The sequence below is a fragment of the Natrix helvetica genome, assembly GCF_964273705.1.
Source record: "Natrix helvetica genome assembly, chromosome: Z".
NCBI lineage: Eukaryota > Metazoa > Chordata > Lepidosauria > Squamata > Natricidae > Natrix > Natrix helvetica.
In genome coordinates, this window is record NC_138554.1 from 33650217 (window position 1) to 33664178 (window position 13962).

The following is a 13962-nucleotide window of genomic DNA, read 5'->3' on the forward strand; positions in this document are numbered from 1 at the left end:
GTCTCTCTCTCCCTTCCTCCCTCCCTCTCTCTTCTTCTCTCTTCCTCTTTCCCTCCCCGTCTCTGTTCCTCTTTCCTTCCCTCCCCCATTTCTTTTCCCCTCCTCTCTCTCGGGGGTGGGGATACTGCCTTGCAAGAAATCCATGTTATACTGGGTGAAACAATTTATTTAAAATAGTGTAGTAATTCCTAACAATAATATGTGCTTTTCTGACAAAACAGAAATATTGGCTTTTTTTCTTCCTCCTGTAGATATTCACAATAAAATGAAACAGCCATTTCATGCAAGGAATAAGATTTCTGCATTCAAGTAATGACTTATATTGCAAAGCATAGACATATCCTTGTAAGGTAGTATTAAGCATACAGTACTTTGTGGAATTAAGATGTTCAAGAGATTCCTATCACACATTTCTTTCTTTGGAATACTGTACCACAGAGGACCAAACATTCTCCCATATCAATCTGTGAGCATTAAGAGCTCACAAACTTTTAAGATAGAATAAAGTATAATGTTTTGTTCAAATAGATCACTAATTATTCTCAGTTGCTGCTAATTGTTACCTCTTCAATAAATTTTCCCTGAGGACAGTTAATAGAAAATACATTAACCATAATGCCAAGAAAACTGGTACTAGATTGATAAATGAATCATTATATATAAAACATACATGTCTGGATCTATATTTTCAAATGTTATGAAAGATGTTTCAGGAGAAAAGAAAGATGAACCTAATTGGACGTTAAAGATATATGGTGATGCACAATTCTCAAATTTCAAATACCGATAATGGATGAGGTATATTTGTTTTGCTTTATTTTTGCTAGAGTACTGATCTGAATTAAATAAATGAAATATTCCTTTAATTTGTTCTTTGTTTAGTTTAGTTTAACCCTAGTCAAATCAATGTAATAAGTCTTAGGGTAAGTAACGTTAGAAGAATTGAATAGTGGTTCTTGAAATTAAGGGACAAATATTTCCCTGTATAAATAAATAATGACTACATGATACTTTACTTTTTTTCTTCCTAATTCTGTGATTTAAAAAAAATTAAGCCTGTGTAACTGATTTCTTTCAGAAACAGTTAGTTGAAACACATATCTTTGAACCTCAAGAGTGAAATCCTTAAAATAGAGCAAAAAAACAAACAAACGAAAAACAGTAGGGCCATTTTGCTGTAAGTTTGAAAACTCAATACCAATGTTAAAAGACTGAAAATAATTGATTTTTTAAAATAATGTAGACTACATCTTCAACTAATGTACCAACATTTCTTCTCCTTTCATATTTCATGATGTATTTTCATGATGCATTTATTTTGTATTCATTTATTCTACCTTTGCTCAAAATATTCTGAAACTTCAAACATTTTCCTAATGCGTTGTTAATCACATGTTTATACTGTGCAGAGAAAAATATTATAGAAGGCCATATACAATGGAGATAGTAGATAGATAGATAGATGATAGATAGATAGATAGATGATAGATAGATAGATAGATAGATAGATAGATAGATAGATAGATAGATAGATAGATAGATAGATAAAATTGTTATATAGATATATTTTGCTGGGAATCTTAGAAAGAAATGTTCAGCTATCTTGTTTAAAACAACTATAGCTTCTTTACTGTACGCTCTGCATTGGAATTAATGGAAATTAGTTATTATAAGTTTGTAAGAGCAGGCACTTTTAAAAGATATGCAACATTTATGAATGTTACAATAATGGAATTAGTAGCCTTGATGAAATATGAGTCAGACTTCTGAAGGTGTTTTTTTTTTTTTTCATTATCACATATTTTGAAATCAAAGAAAAAAAATTCAATATAGACTGTTGGTTTGAACTCTGATTTTAGCAATTTGGTTACAAACTTTTCATCACCATTCAAGGAGACATTATCAATGCATTATGAATTGTTCAAATTCAAAATACAAATACAAATTCAAAATGTACCTTACAATGTTTCCTCGAATGGTGATGAAATGTTTGCAACCAAATCACCAAGCTCGGAGCTCAAACTAAAAGCCTAACTATCAACCTGAGTTACTAATATTCAAATGCATTTCAAAATGTCTATACGTCTGTTATTTTATTTTTCCCAGGGAGAATTTATTACAGAATTAATAAATCAGACTTACAACATTGAAATCATTCTTCTGGGATTTGGAAACCATCATATATTACATATTCCTCTCTATCTGCTCTTCTTCCTCATCTATATAGGGACCATGGCTGGGAACCTACTTATTATTCTATTGGTTGTTTATGATCAACACCTCCACACTCCCATGTATATCTTTCTTGGAAATCTGTCATGTTTGGAGTCCTTTTGCAGCACAAATATCTTACCACGAATGTTATCCAGCTTCCTTACTGGAAGCAACATGGTTTCACTTAGGGCCTGCTTTGTACAACATTATTTCTTTGCTTCTTTGGGAGCTGTGGAGTGTTATCTGCTATCTGCAATGTCCTATGATCGTTATATAGCTATATGCAAACCACTCCATTATATTACCATGATGAATGATAGAATGTGTTTCAGACTGATAGCTTTCTCTTGGATGAGTGGCTTTCTGGCAACTTCAGTAACACAGTTTACCATGTCCCAATCAGTTTTTTGTCATAATAAAATAGATCATTTCTTTTGTGACACTTTTCCAATCATAGACCTGTTTTGTGGTGACACTCATGCCTTCAAAATATTTCTTTACGTGTTAAGCTCAATATTTACTTTTCCACCATCTGTATTAACCCTAACCTCTTATACTTTTATTGTTGTAGCCATAATGAGAATGCCTTCTACTCTAGGGAAACAAAAGGCATTTTCTACTTGTTCTTCTCATCTCTTGGTAGTAACTATTTTTTATGGCATACTGATGAGTATCTATGTAGTACCAAATGCCAATAAACTGAATGGACTTCGCAAAGTCTTATCTCTTTTTTATACTATCTTGACTCCAATGCTCAATCCTATTATCTATACCCTCAGAAATAAAGAAGTGAAAAATGCTTTGAGGAGGCTGCGTTATATTTTTGTTCATATTTCAAGAAACATATTTTATAACAGGAAGTTCAATTGTTGAAATACAATATGTTTAAGATGTTTGATAGGCATGCATTTATTAAATTACTGTTCACTTTAAATACTCTTTGCAAATGTCTGTTTTCATCAGAAAAAAATTAATGATTATATGTGTGTTAAAGTGTTATATATGCTATATAGGTTATATGGAAAAATTATAAGGAATGCACTTTACATTTTGACATTAATATTATCTTTCAAACTTAGTTGACTAGTATGGCTTTGCCAAGCATACAAAAGAGTTCGGTATAACATTTTCTTACCAAACAAATACTCATAAGGTTTGGTGAATTGCAGCTCATGATCAGATATCAAAGGTAACAAAATATTTATCCTTTTAATGATATTGATTAGTTGGAAGAAAAAATGAATCATGTTACTTTTGATTTGGGACTATAGATTAATACATCTTTCGTCCTACAATCTGTTTGCTTGTGTGTATGTGTATAGTTGCTTTGAATCCCTGTTGACTGTTTGTTGAGTCATATGTCCCTGCAGCTTTCTTGGCAAGATTCAGAATGATTCACCACTGCCTCCTTCCTAGGATAGAGAGAGAGATTAATTAGCCCAAATGGCAGAAGTAGAACTTATAGCCTCCTGGTTTGTAGCCTTGTGGCTTGAATTCTCAGTAGAATGAAAAAAATATATAAATTTCAACACTTTGCCCACGCCATGCCATGCCACCCCAAATCCCTAAAGAAAGTAGGCAAAATATTATGGGCATATTCACTACATGGCAGAACTGTGGCCAGTTTTTGTGGCCTATTTCTTCTCTTGGACATTATTAAAAAAATCAGACGCCATGGACTGATATATGTGTATGCTGAAATGTACGGCTCAGGCTCTGCCAAATATACTTGGACTGAACAGGAAAGTTGTTATGAAAAAGAAAAGGATTATTGTTTTATGGGTATGCAATGTACAATAAACAGCACATTTCAGAAAAAAGAAAAGTTTATTTGGTGATTCTTATCTCCCTACTAACTGTTTGTATTTGAATTCATACCAAATGGATTTTAGTACATTTCAGCAAATATCATGTTGAAAGATGACTTGACTATTATCAGGTTGGCATTCGAGGGAGGATTCCATGCATACCTTCGGCCAGAGTTGGATCTCATATTTCTACAACCTAGTTCGTGAATATGATGTATGACACATGAAAGAAGGGAGGAGATAGAGGAGTAAAATTCAAACACAATTAAGCGAAAGCCAGTTTAGGTTCCACAGAAGATCAAGCCAAGGTGTTGATCATAATAAATGAATGTTTTTTGTTAGAACTTTATAGTTATAGTTTATAGTTTATTTAATTTATAGACCGCCCCCTCTCCCCGTAGGGACTCGGGGCGGTGTACAGACCATTCATAATCAAAACAATAAAAATGACATGAGACATAAGACATGAAACATAAACAACTCATATACACGGTCTGTTATAAAATCCCAAAACCAATTTAAATATTAAGAACAATTTTAAAACCCGTTAAAACCCCAATATAAAATTTAAAAAGCCATCCAGGAAGGTTTGAATAGATGTTAAATGCAGTTACGATTATGGTTGTAATTAGGCCAGACCTGCTACTCGAAACAGGTGGGTCTTGAGTTTCTTGCGGAAGGAGCGGAGATCAGAGGTGGTCCTAATATCGGGGGGGAGGTCGTTCCAGAGGGTTGGGCCCATCACAGAGAAGGCCCTACTCCTAGGCACCGCCCGCCTGCACTGTTTAGCGGATGGTACCCGGAGGAGGCCCTCTCTGTGAGAGCAGATTGGTCACAGGGATGTATGGGGTAGAATGCGATCCCGCAAATAACTAGGTCCCGAGCCATGGAGCGCTTTGAAGATGACGATCAACACCTTGAAACGCACCCGAAAGGCCACAGGTAGCCAGTGCAGCTCGCGCAGGAGAGGTGTTACATGGGAGTACTTAGTACTCCCCATAATAACCCGCGCGGCTGCATTCTGGACCAGCTGGAGCCTTCGGGTGCATCTCAAGGGGAGCCCCATGTAGAGAGTGTTACAGTAATCAAGGCGGGAAGTCACTAGGGTATGAGTGACTGTGCAAAGGGCGTCCCGCTCCAGTAAGGGACGCAATTGGCCCATCAGGCGAACCTGATGAAACGCCCCTCTAGCCACGGCTGTCTCAAGGCTCGAAAATTAATTAGGTCATTTCTTGGGAACTTCACAGAGAGCCTAAACTGACTTTTAAAAATTTATGAAGATTTTGGAACTCAGCAATCTAAAGCAGAGGGGCTGCCCTGTCAAACAGCACATCCATGAATTTAGGATGGTCATAGGAAGGCTACCCCCTTTACCAGAGTGGCTACTGGTGCATTTTTTCAGAACAAGCCTGGACAAACAAATTGTCCAGGTAACCACATACTGCGACATCCCAAATCGACTCTCTGAGTGGTTCTGAGTAGCAACAAAGTCGACAGCAGGTTGTGCACCAACGACATGAGAAAACAACCAGACCCAAAAGAGAGAGGTCAACCTGACCTGAAACCAGCCAGCCCACAGGGAACCACAGCACCACAGCAGGCACTGAGACCAGCCCTCCCTTGAAGTCTGCTGAAATGCTACAGATGTGGGGGGATGCACCACATGGCAGCTGCATGCCCAACCCCAGCCCCAAAACCAAGGCCAGTCCCACTGCCCAGGGCATGACCAGAACGAGGGCCCAAATGGACCACCAGCACATCCGGGAAAGCCCTCCAGGCTGCAGAGGCCCCTTCCCCCTCAGGTGAAAGTGGTGGAGGCAATGACAATCAGTTGCCCAAATCAAATGACAGCGAGGGCAAGGGAGAAAATGACCCAATGGTGAGTGAATCAATTCACCCTTCCTTCTTCCAATACACCTCATGCCCCAAAAACAGGAAACCAGAGGGATTTTCAAGCCCTAATAGATTCAGGCTGCACAAGGTGCTTGATCAACCTAACCACAGACTTGAAACTGGGGATCAGAGTGAAAAGACTGGCCCATCTGATCCAGTTCGAGCAGGTCAGTGGGTCCCTAATGGGAGGAGCCTATGCCACCCACCAAACTAAACCAGTGAGGCTAGAACTAGCAGATCCCTGGGAAGTAATTCAATTCATAATGGCCCCCAAAATTACAGACATAGTCATACTGGGACTTTCCTGGCTAGACAAGTGGGGAATTACCATCCGGTGGCAAGGGGTACCTGCAGAATTAGAATATCAAGGGACCCCCAACCCCTCCCACACCAGCAAGCAGAAACACTACCCACGGTGGAAATCCCCCCAAACAGCCCACAAGAACAACTGGCAACCACATCTGACAAAACCCCAGAGGCCGAACGGATTCTGATGGAATATTAGGACATCGCAGAAATATTCAGCAAGATTGAGTGCAATGTTTTGCCTCCCCACTGGGAGACAGACTGTGTCATTGAAATCATCCCTGGGGCAAAATTACCCAAGCCCAAACTGTATGCCATGACACCCTGGGAAATGCAAGAGATGTGCAGATACATAGACAAAAACCTAGCAAGGGGGTTCATTGAGGAAGCCAAGCCACAGGTCGCTGCACCAGTCCTCTTCAAAGAAAGAAAAAGATGGAACTATGAGGTTGTGTGTGGACTTTTGAGGGATAAATGGGGTGTGCGTACACAACCTATATCCCCTCCCCCTCATGAAGGACATGCTATCTCATCTGGCCAAGGGAAAAGTCTTCACCAAATTAGAATTCAGAGAAGCATACTACCGAGTACGTATCAGAGAGGGAGATGAGTGGAAAACAGCATTCAACTGCCCCCTAGGGAGCTTTCAATTCAAAGTGATGCCTTTCGGACTGCAGGGGGGCCAAGGGGTCTTCATGCAGTTAATAAATGAGTTGCTGCATGAGCACCTCTACAAGGGTGTCCTTGTCTAACTAGATGACATCCTTATCTACACTGAGACCATTGATGACCACTTACCTCTGGTCCACCAAGTACTGAAAAAACTTCTGGCAGCCAACCTGTACATCAAGGTATCAAAATGGGAATTCTACCATACACTGTTAGACTTCCTGGGTTACTGAGTGCCAAATGAGGGAATAGAGATGGACCCAGCCAAAGTACAAGCCGTCTTAGGCTAGCACCCCCCCCACACCCACAGACAGCTACAAAGCTTTCTAGGGTTTGCAAATTTCCATAGGCAATTCATCCCCTACTTTGTGAAGATTGTCAAACCCCTGACAGACCTCCTGAAGCCCAGGAACAATAACTTATCTGGGACAACCCCTAAAGTTGTCTTGGACGAGGAGGCGTTCGAAACACTGAAAGAAATGTTTGAAAAGGAGCTGGTGCTGAAGCATCCTGACCCGAACAACTCTTTGTGATCCAGGCAGATGCCAGTGACATGGCAGTGGGAGTGGTGCTACTCCAAAGCAACAACCAAGGAAACTTACAACCCTGCACCTACACCTCCCACAAGCTCATAGATACAGAGAGACGATGGGCCGCTTGGGAAATGGAGGCTTTCACAGTGAGATGGGCACTGCTAACATGGAGACACCTGTTGGAAGGGAGCCAGAAACCATTCGAAGTCTGGACCGACCACAAAAATTTGGAGGCGCTTAGGACCCCATAGAAACTATCACCCAAACAAGTCCAATGGGCCCAATACTTCAACCATTTTGATTTTGTCTTAAAGCACATTCCAGGCAGGAGGAACTTTCTAGTTGACGCCCTCTCCCGCATGCCTCAGTACAAATGCGAACAGGAGCACGTAGTGGACACCATCATTCCCTTTACACAAACAGCTGCCCAAGTAACTACCAGGCAGCAACACCGTGACTGGCAAGACCAACTGGCAAACATCCTAACCACGAGACTCAAAACTGAACTGTTAACCGACTCCTGGTTCCAAAACAACCAACATATCTTGACGAAAAGAGATGACCTTACATGGAATGGGACAAAACTCTACGTCCCAGAATCCCTATGTACCCTAATTCTCCAGAGGAGTCAGGACGCCAAACCGGCAGGCCATTTTGGGTTCCTAAAGTTAGCCCAGAGGCAATTCTGGTGGCCTGGCATAACGAAAGAGGTGGATAGTTATGTGAAAAGTTGCACCATCTGCACCACAATGAAGAGATGACCAGGAAAAACCCCTGGACTCTACAAACAGTAGCAGAGCCAACAAGGCTATGGGAGGAGATTGCAATCGACTTTATAGTAGTGTTACCAAAAAGTGGGGAAAACATGGTGATTTGGAATGTAATAGATCTGTTCTCCAAACAGGCACGCTTCATAGCATGTAGCAGACTACCCTCGGCTCACAAGCTGGCTAAACTGTTCATGAAGCATATCTACCGACCGAATGGAGTACCTTGAAGAATTATCTCAGACAGAGGGGTCCAGTTCATGGTTAAGTTCTGGAGGGAATTCCTGCGGTCCATTGGGTCATCTCAGGGTCTTAGTTCACCTTTTCATCCAAGCACTAATGGGGCAGCAGAGAGTCTGAATGCCATGATAGAGCAGTACCTGAGATGCTAAGTGAACTATCAGAAGTACAATTGGGCAGACCTTTTATCTTTTGCTGAAGTTGCGTACAATATTGCTGTTCACAGTAGCACAGGACTCACACTGTTCAAAGTAGGAGTGGCATGGCACTGTCCCAATGCCTGAGTATCCAAGGGATTCCGCTCCCCTCCTCAGTCAGCTTGACTGATTGGATGTCGATGCTGAAAGCAACTTGGAAAAATGTCAAAAAAGCACTAGCTAAAGCGGCATGAACCTATAAGAAACAGGCAGATAAATACCGGGCTCTGCAACAGCCATTCCTGGTGGGAGTGAAGATTTACCTCTCCACAAAACATTTGAGATTAAAACTGCCTAGCAAGAAACTGGGGCCAAAGTTTATGGGACCATTCTGCATAGTAAAGATCATCAACCCAGTCACAGTGCAATTGAAACTGCCTCAATTGCTGGGGAAGATACACCTGGCATTTCATAGTAGTCTCTTAAAACCTGTGATCGGATCCACTCTGTGACCACTACACCGGGAGCCTCCGGGCCCTATGGTCAAAGGGGGTCAAACCCATTATGAAGTTCAATGAGTCCTTGATTCGAGGTGGCACAGGAGACAACTCCATCTTAATCAAGTGGAAGGGCTACCCATTATCGGAAGCATCTTGGGTAAAAAGTAGGAATATCTAGGCTGATCACCTTATAGCAAAATTCCATGCAGAAAATCCAGGCAAGCCAGGGGGAGAAACACATCCCTAAATTGTATACCTGTACTCAATTTTTTTTTGTGTCACACAGGCCACTTTCGAAAAGTGAGGGGAGCCGGATGTCAACTTATAAAGGGTTGCCATGGCTATTATCAGGTTGGCATTCAAGGGAGGATTCCATACATACCTTCGGCCAGAGTTGGATCTCATATTTCTACAACCTAGTTTTTGAATATTATGTATGATGCAGGACAGAAGGGAGGAAATAGAGGAGTAGAGGTCAAATGCAATTAATCAAAAGCCAGTTACGCTCCACAGAAGATCAGGCCAAGATGTTGATCCTAATAAATAAATGTTTTTGTTTGAACTTTGTCTCGAGGCTCGTAAATTAATTAGGTCATCTCTTGGGAACTTCACAGTTGTGATTTTATAATATATTGCTTCATTTGAAACATGGATATAGGTTGTTTTCAATAGTAAGCTAATGAAGAAACTTTACAGGTATTTTAAGAAATATAAGATAAAAATAAGAGAGAAAAAATAATTACAAATGAAAAATGGAAACAAAGAAAAAGATCTAGTTTAATGAATTTTTCTTATCAAATGAAATTTGCAATTAAGCCTAGTATTCACAATTATAATATAATGCTTTGTGGAAAAAGATGCAACCCAGTAATCCTGCACCAGAGGCCAAGATGCAAAAGATTTCTTCAGCAACCATGTATCTCCCTTTGGAGTTTAAATAAATGGGTACAAAGGAGACCCAAACACTACAAAATACCAGCAAGCTGAATGTAATGAATTTACCTCATTAACTATGCTATCATTAACTAACGTTAGCTATCAAGCTATCCTCGCAAAGGAAGCTACAATAAAACTAACGAAGACTAAGCAGCTCACAATAGGTACCTAAGGACCCAATAAAACATGGCAATTGATCCTTCATTACACTTAACTGTGTCCATTGTCCTCTGGGGTGTGAGGTCCAAGTCTGGAAAGGGAGGACTAATTGATACTCAGGCAACACAGGTTACAAGCTGCCCAGAGAAGCATAATTGAGTTAGCCACTCTTTTCTTCAGTTTCTTATCTTGGTTCCTGGCTGTATAGTTTTGAAAACTAAAATGACTATGATGGTTTTGGCCAATAGAGGAAACGGCAGCAGAAAAGATGAGGCCAAACATTATTTGTTGGAGAAGACAGTTCACTCTCCTAGGCTTTCCAATAAAAAGCAAGGAAGAAAGGAAACAAAGCAGAAGCAAAAAAAAAAAAAAAGGGGGGGGGCGGCCATAAGTGATGTCCTGGTTGTTATTCAGCCATTTACAAACTACTCTATCATAATGAATGACAAAATGTGTTCCAGATTTATAATATTCTCTTGGATTAGTGATTTTCTGGCAACTGCAGTAACACAGTTTATCATGTCCAAATCAGTCTTTTGTGATAATAAAATATACCATTTCTGCAGAATTGGACACTGACAAACAATCTCCTAATTTTTTGAAATTTTAAATTGAAGATCTTCTGTTTCCCCAGCCTTCCACACCCTGCTTTTTCCCTCGTGATCTGCATATGCCTTGGGAGTAAAGAACTTTTTTCCTTATCTGATTAAAAAAAAATCCCTCACAAAACATCAACTATACAATTTCATTTAAAAAATCTAGTCACGTGAACGTAATATTAATAAGAAAGCTATTAAAAGAATGCTACAATAAACAAGGCATTAGGATTAAGACTGAATCTCTGTTCAAGTTTCCACCAAATCAGAGACAGTGGTAACTACTTTATTTATAGACAACTTGGTAACATATTCTAATCTCAGTTTTTGTAATATTTGATCATTTTTATGGGGTATATTTCCTTCATTTTAGATATTTGTCATGCCTATTTTAGGTACAGGTTTCATGATAAAATAAAATAAAATGTGAGAATGAATTTAAATTATCTTAGTGGTTTACAAGTACAGTCAAAATTTCTTACATTTCACAGAGAAGGAGGTTTTAAATTGGAAATAAACATATCCAACTTTCTTTATTATGTCTAACATATTTATATCTAATTTTAAAGATTTCATTTTTTTAATGGAATTTTTCTTAACTTCATTCTGTTAAAGAAACAGTGGCATATTGTGAGGTTAAGACAAAGCAGTATCAGTGAAAACATTCTAATGTGAATGAGTTCTGAATAAATTCTGTCTCAGCTTCCGATGATCCATTTCCACATCTGTCATGTCTATTCCATTGAAGGTACATAGCTCTTTTGTTTTCTATTAAAACTCAAGTATCTGAAGAATCATGGTATTAATAAATGCTATTAAAAATTAAATGAACTGGGGAAAAAAAATTACTTGAATCAGGAGTGTATAGTAAAAAAAAATGTTTTATTTAAATCAGCCATTGCCTTTTTGTTATGCCAAATATAAATTTGTTTGATATTTGCGAACAATCTGTAAACATATTACAAAGTTGAAACAAAAGACTGATAGTTCCTTATAGAAATGGCTGGTTTATATTATTATGAAAAAACAAAAAGTTGGAATTTGATGTTAATGCCCTATTTTACTCCAACAGAGATAGTCAAAAGACAATGCTTCTTTTTCTTTTCTAATCCTTCCTCACTTTTCTTCTCCCCTTTCCTCCTCAATGTTTTCCTATTTTCTTTTGTATTTTGTATCTAATTTTATTTTATAACTCAATAAAAAATGTTAACAAAGTAAAAATATTTTATTAGGCATATCTCTCTCTCTCTCTCTCTCTCTCTCTCTCTCTCTCTCTCTCTCTCTCTCTCTCTCTCTCTCTCTCTCTCTCTCTCTCTCTCTCCTGTCTGTCTGTCTGTCTGTCTCTCTCTCTGTGTCTATCTATCTATCTATCTATCTATCTATCTATTTATCTATCTATCTATCTATCTATCTATCTATCTATCTATCTATCTATCTATCTATCTATCATCTATCTATCTATCATAGGAGAAAAACCAACAACAACAATGACATTGACGAGGTAGTGGACATGGACCCCCCCTGATTAATATATATATATTAATCAGAGAAAAATGACAATTTTGCCATCTTACTTTTCCCAGAGACAGTTATTTGAAACTACCGATATGATAAACCAGACGTTCAATGGTGAATTCATTCTTCTTGGATTTGGAAACTATCAGACACTACAAATTCTTCTGTACCTGCTCTTCTTCTTCATCTACATGGGGACCATAGCTGGGAACTTATTTATTATTTTACTCGTTGCTTTCGATCAACACCTCCACATTCCCATGTATTTTTTCCTAGGAAACCTTTCATGCCTGGAGGCCTGTTGCAGTTCAAACATCTTACCACAAATGTTATTCAACTTAGTTACTGGAAGTAAGGTGATTTCTTACACCACTTGTTTTGTGCAACATTATTTGTTTGGTTCTTTTGTATCTGTGGAATGTTACCTGTTATCTGCAATGTCCTATGATCGGTATTTAGCTATATGCAAACCGCTCCATTATGTCACCATGATGAATGACAGAACTTGTTTCAGACTGATAGCCTGTTCTTGGATTAGTGGTTTTTTAGCAAACACTATTACACTGATTATCATGTCCAAATTAATTTTCTGCAATAATAGAATTGATCATTTCTTTTGTGACACCTTCCCAATTATAGAATTATTTTGTGGGGACACATATGCTTTAAAAGTTTTTCTTTATGTTTTAAGCTCAATATTTACGTTTCCACCATCTGTATTAACCCTAACTTCTTACACATTTATCATTGTAGCTATAATGAGAATTCCTTCCACTGTAGGGAAACAAAAAGCATTTTCCACCTGTTGTTCTCATCTCTTGGTGGTGACTATTTTTTATGGGACTCTGATGAGTATCTATGTAGTACCCAATACTAACAAACTGTATGGGCTTCGTAAAGTGTTCTCTGCAATCTACACCATAATAACCCCCATACTTAATCCTATTATATATAGTTTAAGAAATAGAGAAGTGAAGGATTCTTTGAGAAGACTGTTACATTTTGTTCAAGTTTAAAAAAATATTAAAAAATCAAAGTATATTCCTGTTTTATATTCTTAAAGGAAATTATTTTCTTCTGATAGTTTAGATAATGTTTCATTTATTAACTGTTCTGTCTTCAAAACCAGTTCTGTAGAAAAAATGTTTAATCAGAAAAAAAATTGTTTCATTTTATGTGCATTGAAATATTAAATGTATCATTTTGGGCTAAAGTACATGGAAAAGTCTTGAGCATCATGCTTGAGATTTTCAAGTTATGTGAATTTTTAGAAACTTATTGATATTGTTTAGCCAAATGTTAGACTCAATCTAGCAAATGTTATTAAAAGGCATGATAAACCTCAAAGTTTATTTGTTCAAAAACGTTTGTTAATTAGAAAAAGTCTTATGGATTCAGGAGCTGACGTCACAATGGTACGAGTTGTGATCTCGGAGCTCCAAGATCGCAGTCAATTTTTTTTGCTGCTGGACAGTCCTTTTGGACCTACACCGTTCTGGTTTTGGAACTAGAGTGACCGTGTTTACTAGTCGGAAGAATGGCAGAGCACCAGAAAGAAACCATAACATTACAACAGATTATGTTTGAAATTCAAAAATTATTAGAAACAATGGAGAGAATTGAGAAGAGATTGGAAAATATGGATTGTAATGCAGTGAAATTCGATGGAAGAGTTGAAGATATCCACCC

General features: G+C 38.3%; 1 protein-coding gene across 1 annotated transcript; it reads left to right on the top strand.

Moving 5' to 3' along the window:
* Window positions 1-12365: 12365 nt before the first annotated feature.
* Window positions 12366-13289, top strand: LOC309401499 (olfactory receptor 6C4-like; the record flags this gene model as incomplete). The annotated part of the gene is made up of 1 exon (XM_081970561.1): window positions 12366-13289. The coding sequence occupies one exon, from the start codon at window positions 12366-12368 to the stop codon at window positions 13287-13289; it is 924 nt and encodes a 307-aa protein (XP_081826687.1).
* Window positions 13290-13962: the final 673 nt, after the last annotated feature.